The 17,155-nt window shown below is 41.9% G+C and overlaps 1 protein-coding gene across 5 annotated transcripts in view; it reads right to left on the reverse strand.

Moving 5' to 3' along the window:
• GRM7 (glutamate metabotropic receptor 7) overlaps positions 1-17,155 on the reverse strand; it is a 308,873-nt gene that overhangs the window by 95,546 nt on the left and 196,172 nt on the right. For all 5 annotated transcript variants that reach the window (XM_069811772.1, XM_069811770.1, XM_069811773.1 and 2 more), the window contains exon 6: positions 5,748-5,948. In XM_069811772.1, the coding sequence (XP_069667873.1) occupies positions 5,748-5,948 (201 nt within the window). The remainder of the gene's footprint in view (positions 1-5,747; positions 5,949-17,155) is intronic.

Raw genomic sequence — 17,155 nt, forward strand, 5'->3', positions numbered from 1 at the left:
GCCCAGGTCTAGTGAATCTTGACTAGCATCCAGAAATAGCTTCCTCCTCCACAATATGTTCTTATTCCCATAATCAGCATGCAGTTGGGATGGAAAAGAACAGACTAAGCTATAGGAAAACTGTTCCTTGTGTACTCCTTTATTTAGGCTCTACGACACTGACATAAGCTGAAAAGTGTCTCAGTCAGGAACAGTTCAGGATCAGGATCCTGAATTAACTTTATTTGACATATACTAAGGTGACTAGCACAGGTAAGGAAGTGCAGGGCAAGCAACAAGGCAAGGATACCCCCACAACCCTTCCTTTGTGCCCGGTGCTGAGCAAAGCCAGCCGGCAGCCTGGAGGTGCACCAATAGGTGAGCAATGGGACAGATGATTCCTGATCCTCAGGCGAGTTCTCACCTGAACATCTGCATTTTAATTACCATGGCATTAGATGTGAACCCTTTCTTAGATAAGAATTCAAAGCAGCACTGAATTTCCTCAGATCTCTAGGTGAAAACTTCAAGGGTGACATTTATTTCATGACATATTAAAATAGGTTTCAGTAGGGTAGAGTAATATTGTGTCAAGATTGAAGATTATGACAATACTCCAGCATATCTATATTCAAAGCTTCCTCCTCCTGCATAACTTTTTTTCCCTAAAGCAATGAAAAATCTCTCCTGTTGTAGCATTGAACTTTAAGATTATGGTTTTCTTCATGATTCCCATTCTTCATTGAATTCCAGTGAGTGAAAAAAGATTTGAAGGAATGAATTAGCATAGTTTCCATTCTAGCTCTGGTAAATTGTTTCCTGTCTATCCTACAATCCTCTGAGATCAGATACAGATTCAGTTCAAAGGCTGGTTCAGAAAATCTTCCACTGAAATCTGCCCTCATTGGTTCCTTATGAGCACTGGGTAGATATTTAATTGTCATTACAGATTAATGTAGCCAGAATACATTTACAGTGAAAACACTTAAAGTGAATAAGAAAAAATGGCTGTAATTCCTAGGCTCCTTCAGCAAGTCAGCACAAATGGTAAATTGGATTTAGCTAATCACAACTCTTAAAAGGCTGTATATTATTAGTTAAGCTCGGTTTTGTCAGAGCTGACAAAAAAAGTACAATTCAAAGGGTAGGAGCTCAAGCGAGGCTCCCAAAATACAATATAGACGTTTGTGGTTTCCCCGCATCCCGACAAAACCCCAGCATGTGCATGAAGAGTGTCCATGTCTGTGTCTGCACGTCAGAAGGCAGACCGAGAGCGGACACCATCATCGTGGCCATGCCAAAGTCAACAGTGCCAAGACAAACTCTGCTGCCTCAAAGTCTTCTGTAGGCTGAGGGGAAGCAGCCAAGAGCATGTCTACAGTCACCTTCGTGGACCATCAGGAATGTCGCTCAGAACCCTCCTGGCTAAGCCACAGCCACCCCACCACAGTGCATGGGGTAGAGCCAACCTCTCCATCCCCCGGCTGGGCACCCAGAGCAGGTTCCCTGCCTGCCTGCAGACGGTGCTGGCAGAACCCCTGATCCCTGCTCAAGGGGCAGGCAGTGGACAACAGGGTCAATAAGCAGAAGGCCAATGTGAAGGATAGGTGCTGTTATGGACCTAAGAGGTCCTAAAGTGAGAATGTATCAGGAGCTGTCACTCCAAAACATACCACTTCTGTGTTTTGCAGGAGCAAGAAAACTTTTTGTAGGTTACTGCTAATTGTTGCTTTGCATAGCTGCATGCAGACAGCTTTTAAACACTGACGTTTAAAATAATCCTTACGATCAGTGAATGCGCTTGGATGCTACAGGGCTGCAGACTCCACAGCAACACGGCATGATACAGCATTGTCTGCTGGGTCACCTCCAGAGGCCCCTAAAGGCACAGTCCCTTGGGACCATCGACCTCATGCATGGATGTGGATACTTGATAGTCAGCAGTAAACACCTGTTGCTATTTTCAGGTACACACACATTTATGCGTTAAAATTCTAGAGAAAAAAAGCTGTGAAAAGTCTGGGATCTGTAGGGAAGACGAATAAGTATAGAAACGCAAAGAACCGATAATCTCAGGTCATAAGTCAAGCAGAAGCGTCCCGTTTCCTGACTTTGAAGTTGGAGTAATTGGACTCCTGGCAAAGTATCTACTTAGTAAGTGCAAGCTTTCTTTAACCTTTGTGTGGGCTCTGGTGCATGCTTTGGTGCTCTTTTTGTACCATCTGTCTGGAGGAATCCATCAGTCCTGTTTTAAATTGCTACAGCATTTCAGTCTCCACTTGCAATTCAAGTTCCTTTGTGCACTTAGGAAAATAATAAAAAGTAATGTATGAAAACCTCCCTACAGAGAAGAGAGAGTATTTTCAAAATGATCCTATTTGTTATTTGACTTCTTGATCTTCTAATTATTAAAACATATGGTTGTTTAGTTGTGTTTTGATAATTTAAGATTTCTTTTCCTTCTATTAAGTTTTACAAGAATTTTGCTCAGCCCCAGAAAACACTTCAGAAACTGAGTATTAGCCTCTAGACTGCAGCTTCTTGCTCATTCAGAGGCTATGACAATTTAATTCATCTTCAGTTCCCACCAAGTAAGCTGCCTTCTCACTACACAGACACAGAGAGTACATGACACCCTTTCACCTGCAGGATGCATTCAAAAAACCACACAATCTGACTGAATTTGTAGAATTTTGATATCTTCATCGCCACAAGATAAGAAGTGAATTAATAGGAGAAGGACAGGGTGCTAGACAGGTGTAACTAGTTAAGGTGTCTCTTTATTATTCAGTTCACGTTTACTGCAGTTTGAGGACCTGAAGGGCTCATACGAACAGAATCTTTAGCTTTTTCAATAGCAAAAATACAAGCACTTTGCACTTCGAGATTTTCAGAATCTCACTGCATGAGCACTTGAGGTTTTTAAGTTTTCCATATTGGGGGCCTTTTTGTTCTCAAGGTAGTGTGATGATATCAAAATTCATACTGAGCTCCTAGTACAAATCCAGTCTCTCCTCATTAAAGCGTTGCTTGAACTCTTCCTGCATGAATGTCATTATCTTTGCAAGGAAGAAAAGACTCCAAAAGCAGGCACAGACAGGATGATTTCAACTGCACGGTGACAAGGAGATCTATTACATGCAAAGAGGATCTCAAGCTCACGGGCTCAGGATGCTTGAAAATGGGCTACATTTTTTCTCTCTGGCACACAGTCTGGAGAAAGCACTCCTACTGCTCTACTTTCCAGTTTTACTACAATTTTAGGTAGAAGACTGGGAGAACAGGATTTTAAGCATAGACTAAAGAGTGCTTTTCAAGTCCTAACCTTCATGAGATGGAGTTGCACGGCTGCACCGGTGACTGAAGGAAGGGCAGGTTAAGATGAAGGCTAAAACCAAGAGAGCCGATACGAGCCCAGCAGCGCACTCCTCTGTCCCTGCCCTCCCGACCACAACACGATGGCCAAGGAACACATAGGCACCAGCACCCGTGTCCCAGGAGCTCCCAAGCTTTATCAACAGGAATACACCACCCATACTAGGCAAAGCCTCTCTCATTGCTTCTTCCCTTCCCTCATCGCTCTGCATTCTTCAGACCGGCCTCGTCCGTTTGGTGAGTTATATGATGGTTGTTTATCCTGCACCGCTGGGAAGACTGAACCAATCCACAACAATTCCAGGAATTTACTTTTATAGAATACCGAGAAGAAACTGGCTATCTTTCCATAGCCCAGGGAATGAGCCCCAGGAGGGTCGTAGCTGAACATGGAGCCTGGGTGTACAAACACATGTGCAGTTATGCGCTATGAATATGACAAGAAAAAGCTAAACTCTGCCCCTGGATAATGAACCTTAGAAGGAATTGGTTCTTTTCCCATGGAAAATGCCTACAGCCAGAGAGCCAAGAGAAATTAAAAAGGTTTAAAGCTATCTCAGTTTTGTTACCATTCTCCTTCCCGTGCTAAAAAGCAAACCACTACTTCAGTCACTGTGCTGGACATGAGTTACATGTATACAAGCAAAGAAAAACACCATATGGCCATGTAAATCAATCAAAAATAGAGAAAAAAAGTAATCTTTTAAAAGCCTGACCAAGGAAACACCAATAAGGAAACCAAAGTTGGTGTAAACCAATTCTTGGAACTGGACGGTAGGCAACATTACTGTGACACCCAATTTCTCATAAATTATTTCCCACCACTATTAAAATGATTAGATGACTGTTCAGCATCTTTATATGCGAGAACTGTCTAGAGATGATCATGTATGAGCTGCTTTTCAGTACTAAAATGGCCCAAGTGCAATACTGTACACGAATGCTGTACTTCTACAGGAGCTTTGTCCTTTATAATTAACCTTCCAAAATGAGGAAAGTAGAACTCTCCAGACCTCCTCAGATCATTCATCTCAGAACTTGCTTCTGGCTGTAGTTAACACCACTTACTTCAAGGAAAGAAATTAAAATCTCCTCATATTCACCTTGCTGTTTATAAGATGATTTATACAGGAAGGAAAAACATCCTTGGCACAAATGACCAAGCTTGACCATGAAATACCATCTGTGTTCCTACCTTTAAATCTCTCAGGTCCTATTGGCTATGTGTGGGTTTTGTTAAGTTTATTAATAAAAATGTTTATTAGTGGATCACAGCAGGGAACACCTCGCCGTGCTGCCCAACGAGGACATGAAGCTCATGCAAAACCCTCTTCCCAGGCAGCGACAGCCCTGGCTGCCTCGCACATTTTGAAAGGATATTTTTCAGTACTTTCCTAAATGTGTTCTAAATATGTGTTTGGAGGTCTAACTTCTGGCTCCTGGTTAAATCTCAGATCTCTATCTTATACAGAGCTAGGGCAAGAGCAGTAAGACCTCCTGGTAAGTACATTAGCAAGGTTTATGAAGGAGAAATAACATTAAGTTGCTGTAATGTTACCTGCTGTAAGCGATTTGCTCTGGTGCCTCCGGGCTGGTTGCAAGTGAATGTTTGTTAGTGAAACTAATAATATTACAGTGAAACATATAGAGGCAAGGAAATTTTGCTAATATTTAGGCCTGATTTATATAGTGTAATGCAGAGAAAAAATACATGAAAACCCATTGTACTGTCTGAAACAGAGGGCTGGTATTGCAACGAACACTGCCACATTTGGGAAGCACAGGTGGATAAGTGATAAGCAGACAAAGAGATGAAGTCCTCCCATCCTCATTCCAAGGATGTTTCATCTCCTCTGAAGTCTTACTAGAGGAACGAAGGTTGGAGTAACTACTCTAAATCACATAGTTCTGGCTCTGCAAGTAGTCCTGGCCCTTCAGCCATCCTCTCCCTTTTCTCGAGCATGCAGCTATGCTGGGTTCAGGCTACCAGAATTTCATCCAGTTAGTTTTCTCCAAGTACAGGAAACAATACAAATAACAAGAAGAAAATGATGTGTGATGCTAACAAACTTCTAGGGTTTCAACAGGCATATTTAGTCAGAGACAAGCTTAGGCTTTTACCCAGTTATTTCTCCCATAGGAAATCAGCCTTCTGGAAGGTATCCTAAAATAGCAGCAGAGATTTCTGTCTTTGGGCAGTTGTTGCCTATTTGCCTTGGCTACAACATGTTTTCAAATAGATACTAAATAAACATGGTCTTCTGCCACAAACTCTAGCATAACCACAAAAAAAGTCTTGATCTGCATTGAATGAAAAAAAATATATAAAGTGAAATTAAATGGAAAAAAGCCACATGGGTCAATATGCTACTGAAGAAGCGGTCTCAGCTCACCGTTGAAGTTAACGCTGCGTATGTACTTGAGCAGCTTTTTGCCTCCCGCGTGCTCCATCTCAGGGCAGACCCCTGGGTAGTCGGCACAGAGGTCCTTGTTCATGTGGTGGAGCGCGTGTGCCATAGCGTACACAGCATCGATCACAAACTGGACCTTCCCCTCCTGCTCATAGTGGGAGTCTTTGCCAATTCTCTCCTGTCCTGCACGTTAAAAACAAACACACACACATATACAGACACACAGAAGGACAGTAAGGAACAGTATTTTCCTGGTATCAAATACAAATGAATCCTCTTGGAGCACATTTAAAGAACTGCATGTTTTAGTCAATACAATAAAACATTTTGAGTTATGGTTGTACTAATTAAAACAAAACCGAACCTTCTTTCTTGATAGTAGCATCATCAAGACTTCTTCTTGCAAGTTATTCTACCATAATCCAGAAAAACAAATCCTACCATAATCACAAACTCGAAACTCTAACCTACAGGGACCATTGTAGAGAGAGAAAACACCAGACTCCGTATGCTCCCAAGTATGTCTTTGAAAGAAGAAAGCATTTAAAATAAAGCACAGCTGGTATTTTAAAGTCTGATGTTTTGTTCTGCTGCAAATCCCAGTCTCTAATTGAAAGACAGAGCCAGATTGAGGGAAGAAAGAATCACTTCAGAGATGCAACCGAAGGGGTGCTCCAGAGAATTGAGCGAACGTGCCTGCTATTAACGCCACCTCAGGAAGCTCAGTATGTTTGCATTAACTATGCACTCCCCTTCTCCCCAACCTGCAGAGACTGAAATGTCCTTCAGAATCCACTGATTGCCTTTAAAATATTTTAGCAGGCAAGAACTTAAGGAATCCAAATGCTTAATGTCATCCCAACTGCAACGGGGGGGGGGGAAGCAGTGCTTTGAAAGTCGTTCCTTGATCGCTGCAGCACCCAGCATGTTAGAAACTACAAACCCTCTGCCTGCGATCTTCTCATCCGACAGGACAAGGCACCAAAAAAAAGTCTGAGAGAAGGGAGGCAATTTGCAGATGGAAAATCAGAACACAGAAAAATTAAACCACAAAGAGCCAGAAGAACTCAATAGTGGTGACAAAAAAGGTGAATCTAAATATTTTGAGTGGTAGGCTTGTGCCTTAAACATTCTATCCCTCTCAGACTTTAGATGGATATGTAACCTGGTAACGTGACTGTAAAACCAGGCAATAAGGTGGCCTCCTTGCTTTTATGGTGAACAGATAACTGGGTGCCTCCGCAATTAAGCGGCAAACCAAACAGTATTTTCAGAGCTTGAAGCAAGCCACAATGGGTTGAGAGTCAGGAATCTTTGACACCCCCCCCCCGAAATTGCCCACTAACTTCTTGTTTTACCTTGTCCAAGTAACACCTGCATGATTCAATCTGTCCAGCTGCAAAATGTGTGATTATACCCACCTATCTCACCAGGGTTTCATGAAACTTAATTACTGCTTGTGAAGTGTTCCAAGCTGCATCGATGAAAGCAGCAGAAGTGCAATCTATTATTTTCCAAGGGTGGCAACACCACATCCCATTTGTTCCCCCTGCAGCATCACACTTCTTTCTAACCTCACATCGGTCTTGACCACCTTCCTGCAGTCCCTGCAGGTCTGGGTACTGCCAGGAGGTCCAAGAAACCCACCCTCAGAGTCACCTCTTGCAAATATTTTAGAGACATTCAATCAAAGTAAATGCTCAGTTTGAGGAAAATTCCTTTGTTAACACCCTTAATTAGAAATAGGGATGAGTGAATTTAAATTAGTTGATTGATACCAATAAGGAAAGGAAATCAAGTTGTTAATGACTGTGAGAACTAATGATCTTAACAGAGGCAAGAAGTCCCTTTTCTTGTTGCTGCTCAACTAACATGTTCATATCTCTCCCTCCTGTGCTAATGAACGGCAGCCTCACCGGCACCAGACCCCGTTGTCCAGAGCCAGCGCGAGCCACCTCCTTCCCTGGCAGTGCTGGGTTTGCAGAAAGCCATCACCAGGGAGCAGGCCAGGTCTTTTCCAACATGCCTTCCCTTGGGGCACTGTCTTGATTCAGCTATCAGGCTGAATCATTTTGTAGCCAGCCTATGAGCAAAGTTTTTCAATTTTTTTTTCAGCTCATGAGAAAAAGGCAGAGTCCTAAGCAATCCTTTTTTTTCTTGAGTGGAGAGGCAGTAGACCAGAATTATGAATGAGCACAGAGAGATGACCACCCTTTTGCAGGAATTTTACAAGCACAAAGAATGTCTAAATAGGTCCACAGGAGCAATTTGCTTTAAGATAGGCAAAGATATAATCCCACTATATGAACCTCTTTATTTATCTACAACTTTCCTCCTTCTTTGGTTCCCTCTGTTATTACCAAACTGCACCATTTACGTCTGATCCACTCAACGTACATATTATGCTTGAGAGACTCCCTACCAAAGCCCCTCAATTTGAAATCTCAGCTACACTGCAAACATTGAAGTCCTACAAATAATTCAGCAGGGTAAAAGAGCTTCCAGACTGTGAGATCCACGTACTGTCCTTTTCATTATTTCACTCCCCTCTCATTGATTACAGAACTTATTACATTTCCAGGCCCTGACAAGGAAAATGCTTTTAAGTGGTTTCAGCTCAGCTACATAACCAAATTAGCAATGCAACAGAAATGCATGCCAAGGGAAGTGAATCCGGGATTGAAATGCTGCACACAAACAATACTGATTAGGCATATTAAGTTCCAGAAGCACGGCTGCCCAAATGCACAGCAGAAAGAAAACCTTTAGCAGTGAAGATACCTGTGAAAGGAACCCGAGTAAAATCCACTTAAAAAAACCAAGTGCAACGTTAACAGTGTCCAAGTATGAAAATAATAAAGATTTGAAAAACTTTATAGAATTTCCAGTAACAAGAATGCTTTCCTGTACTGAAAACAGCCAGTTAGTTGAGTATTAAACATCAAGAATTTGTGCACAATAAATCCAGATACGGATTCAAATGTAACTGCCCACCCAGAAAACATGCAAGAATTTATACAATTAGAACAAGAGTGTGCTATCCTTCATATAAACATAGGTTGAGTTACCTTTTAAAGAGACTTTATTGCAATTAGAAGTTTAGCCCAAATTTGAACTAGCAAAGAACCTGCAAACCAATTGCCGTATTTTACATATGTCAAATAGTCGTCAGACTTCAACACTAAAAAACAAAAATAAAATTAAATATCCAAATTAATGCACCTGGCTGAACAGAGTGTTCCCTCTAGTTTACACCAAACTACCACTGTAGTAATCCAGTGAGCAGCAAATCAGGCCCAAAGTCCATTTTCAGACAGGGATAAACCTAAGATGCACAATTTTAATTCCAGCTTCAACATTAGTGTGGCAAATATTTCCCCCTCTTAGGTTTAGCTGAAGATGCCAAGCAGAAACTTTTACCACATGCTTCAGCGATAGCTCCTGTATATATGGGTGTATAGAAATTCAATCATTAGTTATTCCTGAAAGAGAAGGAAACCCACAGAAGCCATTAACTTCTTACAGACAAAAGCAGCAATACCGGTGCTGCGTGTGCCTCCTGACAAAGGGGCAGTCTTGAACCCCCAGCCCAGTCATGTTAGGACATCGGGGAGGGTCTCGGGGGAGCGAAGCTTAGTGTAAGAGAAAGAACCAACATATGAACTCAGGTGCTGGGTGCAGCAAGAAACCAGGCAACCTTCCATACTGTCAGAAGACACCACAAGCACAGAAGGGAAACATAAACCAAATTTGCATTGTGATGTGCAAATCTTCTGTTCTCCTTACATGCCCCTGTTCTTTAAAGGTTGCCTTTTTTTTTTTTTTTTTTTTTACACCTTGGTGATCTTCAGAAGCCATGCAACAACATTATTTTCTTCAGCAATGAAGTAGCTGACACCTGAGACACATGCACACAAAGTGATTTCAAGAGAATGCACTTTTGTTCCATGGATTTGAAATGGAGTACCTTGGGATGTCACGAGAAGGATGAAACACAAAAGCAATTTATTGACATGAGCTTCTTTTGCTTCCAAAAGATCTATTTGAAGGTGATGACAAATAATTTAACCTCACTTCCTACTAGAGTCTCAAGTGCTCATCATCGTGATTCCTAAGAGACTGAGCAGCTAGGTCTCTTGCTGCAGGCAAATCCTCACAAGAGAAAAATTCTGCAACAAAGAGAGGAAAAAAAGCCCCAAACCCAGAGTAGTGAGAATACAGAGAGAAATAAGTCCTCTTGTACAATCTTCTTCAGATGACAGAAATGAAATGCAAGTTTAAGAACTCCTGGTCACACTTTTTGCATCTCCATAAAGGCGATGCTTAACACCTCCTTGTATGGAAAAGGAGCTGACAACACCGTTTTTCACATTACATTTTCTCAACATCTCTCCTTCAGTTGATTTTTCTGGACTCATCGTTGATCATCACATAATGTAGGGGATATGTTATGATGTATAAATAGTGTTGCAAGGACAATTTTTATGGCACATAATTCATGCAGACAGACATCAAAATCCCACTTCATTGGTGGTTACATTAGATGAATTCAGACACTGGTTCAGTTTCTGAAGGATTAAACACATTTTCAAAGGAACTTACATAACAGTACTGCTGAGAACCCAGTGATAGTCATCATTAACAAGAGATTTAATTTAAAGATTGCAGAATGCTCACAGTATCAAACAAGCAGCTATTATTTGTGCAAGTTAGAATTCAGCAGCTGGTTAAGTGCCAACAGAAAAATGTATACTCTTCATCCATCTCCAGCATATTTAGCATCATTAGAAACATGATGCCTGTGAGCAAAGAGACATCCATGATGCAACAGCTACAATTATTAGTCTATAACTGTGCAAGTGCCCATACATGCTATTTCATAATGACTCTGAAGCTTCCTCCAGCTACACACAGCCCAGAGAGCTCAGCCTGTGCAGCTGCAGCGGCTGAACTCGTGGCACTCCGGAAACATGCACAACACAAAAGGATCCATCTTTAATAGACAAGTACCTATGTCCAGGGGTCTCCAAAATAAGATCAGTGCTATTACTCCTCAGATACTCACTCATGGTATAGACACTACTGTACACACAGGAGGTGTAAAGTCTGAAGGCTTCTCCACATAAGCTCTTTATTTGAAAGTAGCTGAGTACTAGAGCTCGAAAAAACCTAACAATATGCTAGAGCAAATATTGTAATTTAAACAAGCAGAGTATGACAATCAGGCCTCTTTGCAATATAATCCATGTATTGTCATTTTACAAAGAAATACAAGATCCGATAATACAGCTATGTAGTTACAGTCATCTATCCAGCCCATCCTAATTCAGAAGATCTCATTATAGACAAAAGCCTTTATCTCAAGACCATCAATCCAATCCCCATGGATTCTCTTGGGGAAAGCAGATGAACTTCCCAGTTTCTACTGCTAGCCACACAAGAACATCCTTCTGTGCTAGGTTAAAATTTCAGGCTAAACATCATCTCCTTCAGGCTACGGCAAGCTGGCAGAGTCAGGGCAGCAGCACAGCCCAGGAATTCCGGCCAGAGCAGCCACCTCCCGAACGCCGGTGCATGCCAATTCTGCCGTATTTCTAACGGCCAAGGAAACCTCTCCCTCATCTCCTCCGCAACCTTCAGTATCAGTGTAGCTCTACAGCCTCCTGCCACCCTGATGGAGAGAGAGAACTTCATATCGCACAACAAACTTGGAAGTCAGACCAATGGTTCTATGCCAGTGACAAGCAGGGAAGCCTTTTTTAACTAGAAAGGCTTTTTTTCTTAAGTTGGTACACGCTGGACCCACAATCTGTACATCTACTCTTGCAGATGTCTAACAGATACAGCTGTACTCAGTGACCCTAGTAACACCACTAAAAACCCCCAGAAAGCAGGTGTAGTCAGCTTTAACTATGCCTAATCGGCTAACATTCTCTAATCAGACTTTGGAACCCAGGCTCTCACAATGCATTCCTCATGTAGGAGAGCAAAAAAAAAATTCCCGTACTGTTACTGGTCTTCACTCGTAAGTATTTAACTAAAAACCAAAAGCAGCATAGTGCAGCAGAAAGTCCTACTGAAAATTTGTTATTCCAATACCAGAAATAACAATATTACATAGTAAGGATCATCATCATAATTCAGCAGTTTACAGAAAGCCTTGATGTAATGAGTTTTGTGAAGCTACATCCACTTCCATGTGTCAGACAATTATTTTTTTCTCAGTTACTCTGATTCAACCCACTGTAACAGTTTCTGTTCTCAGGTGTGTATGTATATCTAAGGGAATAGGTTTTAGATTAGAAAACTGACCTAATTTTCTTACCTGAGATGTTTCCTGTGCATTCAACACTCCTATTAAAATATATGCGATAGGTGTCATTTATATTCCAATGCTGAAATACTACATTCATAAAAATATCAGCACCAGGCTAGCCAACACTGATGTAAATCAGAGACACTTTACAGCTTTATATTGCTAACGTGCAAATGAAGAAAGCTTCCCGTAGCAATAATTGCCAGTGAAGCCAGTGATCAAGCAAATGTATGGAAGAAGCACTTTTTAATGATTAGAAAGTCTAAACTGGAGCTATCTTTATATTTGGGCACTTGGGTAAAAATGCAGTTTGCAAATAGAGGAATATGTATGTAAATAGCAAGAGGATAGTCATTGAATCACGGAGCTTTGTTGGGAAATCACCTTGGCAATCTAGAAACATAAGCAATTCTAAGAAATGTATTTCTGAAAGATAATAGAATTTAGAAATCCATAGAACTGGTTTACCTTAAGAATAAACTCTTCAAGATTGGTTTAATGTTGGTTGAACCAACTATTGCAAGGTTCTTTTAGGAATTTCAGGTATATATATTTTGAATTACTACGACGCTAAATGAGAATAACTTTTTGAATTGAAAGCATAGAGGTCATTAAGCTATAATGCCTGCTTGGACAATTTGATATTATATGGAAAACTCTTTGTTTTTGAGTTGTACATAGCCAGTCAACTTGCAAAGTAGTGCATAATATGGTTCGTTTGCTCCTAAACTTGTGCACATCACATTTTTCAGAGAAAAAATTTGACTTTTCTTTCTCATGGGTGTTAGCATCGATATGTTTAGGCAGTCTGAAGATAATTGAAGTATTTACAAAATAAGATGCAATGCAATCTATGAAAAGAACAGAGAACTGAAATCCTGGGTTTCAAATTTAAGTCAAACATTGGCTAACCATGCATCCTCACAAGTCTTAGCATCTCCGAGCTATGGCTAGAGCTGTATTGCGGAGAAGAGTCAGAGGAGTCACCCAAAGATGAGCTGGGCTTGGTAAGAAGTAGTTTATTGGAGCACATATTGAGATGTGTCTTGGATTTCCCCCTCGCCCTGCCTTGAGAGGGAGCCTATAGCCAAGATCACGGACAACTTGAAAGATAATCACCATCAGAAAGAAAAGAAGAAGCAGAAGTGGTCAATGGAAATATGTTACAAAAGTATGGATCAGCCTCTGACTAGCAAGGAGGAAGAGGCAGGCCGCACCAGCAAAGCAAGAAAACAACTGCCTAGACTGCTTATTTACCTGCATCAGAGCATGGGATGTAATTGAGACGATAAGTTTCCCATCCTGGTCTGCCCTTTAACCTTATTCGTAGCTTGCAGGGCAAGCTAAAGAAGATAAATTTTAGTGTTTACCCTTTCTGCACTGAAATATTATATACCTTCACACACATGCATTAACACACATTTCATACCTCAGAGCCTGGAGGAGAAAATGCACAGAGCAACCTCTGTAACAAGAGCTAACCAGAAGCTTTTTTGCTCATGCCTATGTCATTAATCACACACCACAAAATCCTGGGCAAAAATCCACCCCAAGATACAGGCATGTAAATCCTGCTGTGTCCAGTGACAGCTGGAAAAGGGTATCCAAGCCGAATACTTGACCTAAAGCAAATTATTTTACAATTTGTATACAGGATTCACGGCAACCAGCCTTACTTTAAGTATTTCTGTATTTCAGCACCTTGGGGCTAACCACTGCTTAGGACTAGACTACAGTTTAGGACTACTGCCTAGGCAGGACTTCTTACAGATGACAACAGCGGGCATTAACAAAATGACTTGGTCAGGTAGAAAGATCTAATATCATTGGCCAAGATTTGGAAAAAAAAAATACTGCTGATTTTTTTTTAAACTTGTTCTGTTGGGCGGGTGGGGGAGGATAGCAACAAAGCCTGGACCTCCACAGCCTTAGCTGCCCCACCACAGAGCTTACAAGTCCGTCAACTTGTCTTTGCATTATGCACAGGGATAATAAAGCACAGCTGCAGAAAAAATTCATCTTGATGCACAGAAAATTGACTGCTAACTAAACGGAGCTGACTGAACTGCTCAGCCCCTGTGCAGCCTTGGAAAGGCATTTCAAGGTACACTTATGTTGAGCACACCCACAACAAGAGACAGAAGGTTTTGCAAGCTGCACATTCTTGGACAAAAGAAAAATGTACTGTGGATGGTTTGGATCCTCCTAAACCTGTTTTTTCTGAAATTCTGAGGAATTCTTGATATTTGCTGTAGGACCAGCTGTAGTGTTATGCACAAGCCTTCCCACGAATAGGAAGAGGAGCCGGGAGCAGCCGGCGGTGCAGCCCTGCGCTGCTGCCTGCGAACACCGGGCAGCTTTCTGACGGAGCTCTGGTTTCATCCTTGCATCCCGGCGATAGCAAACGCTTGTTTCTATAAACCTGCCACCCCGAACCTTGAGCAGCGCTAGAGATGGAGCACCTTCTGCACTTACAGCCCTCAACACCCTCAGTGGGAATCAGTCTAAATTTAGCCCCTCTTCCCGACATGATTTATCTGGCACTGTGAACAGTGAAGGTCTTCTGACACCCTCAAGTCCAACAGATATTCATCCTAATGAATACCATAAAGCTGTTCTCATAAAAAGTGAATCACGCACACCATGGCTCCTGGCATTTGTTTAAAAAAATGCTTTAGATATTGGCCATCTGCCATTAAGTTGCTTGAAACATCTCAGACAATTTATTTTTTCCTGAGATGAGGAATTTTGATAGCATTTTGAAAACTATTTTTCTTTCCATAGTAAATTGCACTGTGCTAATCTATTAATGCACTAGATCACTTCTTGTAGTCAAATTATAAATAATATTCTGATATCCTCAGGCTCTGCTATTTGCTACATCTTTTGTTTCTCATTATTTTTCTTCCCTAACATATGGCTCCATAGTACAAGCCATTTTGACTGCTGGTGAAAAAAAGACAGGATATTGCTATTAGCTTCTTTATCCTCACCCCCCCTCCCCCCAAAAAACCCAAATCCCAGTTACTGGTATCATTTTAAACCAAATCACAGATAATGAAGTGGTTTGCCAAAATTACCTGGGTTGTCTTCCCCCACTCCTCCTTCTTTCCATGGTCATGAAACTCAGAACAGTGCCACATTTGGGGTGACATGCCAAATCCTGCATATCTAGACTTGGGCTTCCAGCACTGTGGATTCATGATATATTTCCCAGAACCACCATTTGTTTTGAGAAAACCCTGACCAAGCATAGCTCTCAGCACTCTGTATTACATCTTTCCCTTCAAAGGTAAATCCCCCAAAAGCAGTTACAGGAAATTCTGACAGACGTACGGCACACATGGCACAACTTTACTGTAAAATATAAACATATAGGGTAACTATTCCTTTGCTACTTTAACCTTTTCCTGCATTAAATGGAAATCTGACCTTTTCTTCCTTCCCTAAACAACAGCTGTATCCAAAGCACACTTAGATTTGAGGCAGGACATTCACCAATCTTGTCTGAAGCCTCTGATGCACATCAGAGCGTGAGGTATCCTCTCCTGAGCTCTAGAAGCAAGCATATGTGTATATACACACACTCAAATTACTGCCTTTTTTATTGTTATTTTTACCCAAGACACCTCTGTCCTTCACTGACTTTTAATCCTATTGTGTAACATTTTCAGATGAGATAAACTCAGTCCTTAGAATAGCCTTTCCTAATTGATGTTCCTTACCTTTTAAAAGGGATTTGGCCTCCGAGCCACCAAATCTTTGCCCAGTAAAATCCTGCTGATGTGGGAGGCTCCCTCCTCTTCCTCCAGCCTTCCACGGGAACCCTATCAAGGCCAGGGCTCAGAGCTGCCCCAGGACGGGCGGGTTTAGGAGCTCACTCCCCGTGTAGCATGGCACGTGAGTTTGCTCACAACAAGGCTGCAGGAGATGCTCCTCGGTGCACAATGCACCGAGAGGATTCAGGGGAGTCCTGAGACTGCTCCTGCCTGTTCCTGCCTACACATCGCCGGGGAAGGTGAATCTGGGTCCCTTTGAGGCATTTCCTCTTGCTCCAATTTAAATTCGAAGTGCAACAGTTCCTCTTTTACAAACCCTTTGCTAAGTTTCTGTCACTTCATCCTGCAGGGAGCTTTCTCCCAGCATCTTCTTTAGAGCAAGTCATTGTCTGAGCCATCACCTGGGCTGTGCCTTCAGACTGATTACACTTGCAGATAATTAGAAAAGCTCTCTGAGTAATCTACGTTCTGATAAATGACATCCGAGGTGACATCACCCTTATATCACTTCAAAGTCTCCTTGAGTGTAAATCTATCTGAATTTAAAGCTATGTTTAATAAGTGGAAACTGTCAAGGGTTGCAATTTCCTTTGCAGGTACTGTTACCCGCCAAGGAGGCGGGTCATTAAAAATGCAGGTGCTCTCGGTATAGCGATGCCTCTGTGTATTCAGAGTGCTTGCATTTCTCTGGCATACGCCTCCTTCTGCCGCAGGTGCGTGCAGGTGCTTCTGATGGAGTGGGAAACATTCCATACCCGCACGTGGAGAGGTTACTGTTGGAAGCGGGAGCACCCAGGGGTGACCACGCTGATGGGTGCCGTTAGCAGAGCAACCTGCAGGCACACCGCGGCTGTCTGCACAGAGGTGGTACAGTGCAATACTACTAAACTTTCAGCACTGCATATTTGATTTCAGTAATCACTTCGAAACTTATGAACAACCTGCTTCATGACAATACAGACACAAAAAACTTGTTTTATCATCTCTTAATTCTAACTCCCTAAATTTCACGGCACTGGCAATATTAGTACAATGTGGATTTGTACAGTGAAATATCTTCAGTTGAGCTCACGATCAAAGCCCAGACCCCATCTCTGCACGGAACGTGGTGTGGGCAGAGCATTCGGCATGGCTCCCTTCGCAGAGTCACTGCTATGAACTACAGTACTCTTCTGCAAAGACAGTCATTTTCTTCTGATAATCCTCTTCTATAAAAGCACATTTTTACCATAATGCATGGTACTGCAAACTACTTTTTTTTCCAAAATATTCCAACATTAACCTGATGTGGCCTG

This window comes from Haliaeetus albicilla, chromosome 24 (assembly GCF_947461875.1).
Source record: "Haliaeetus albicilla chromosome 24, bHalAlb1.1, whole genome shotgun sequence".
Classification (NCBI taxonomy): Eukaryota; Metazoa; Chordata; class Aves; order Accipitriformes; family Accipitridae; genus Haliaeetus; species Haliaeetus albicilla.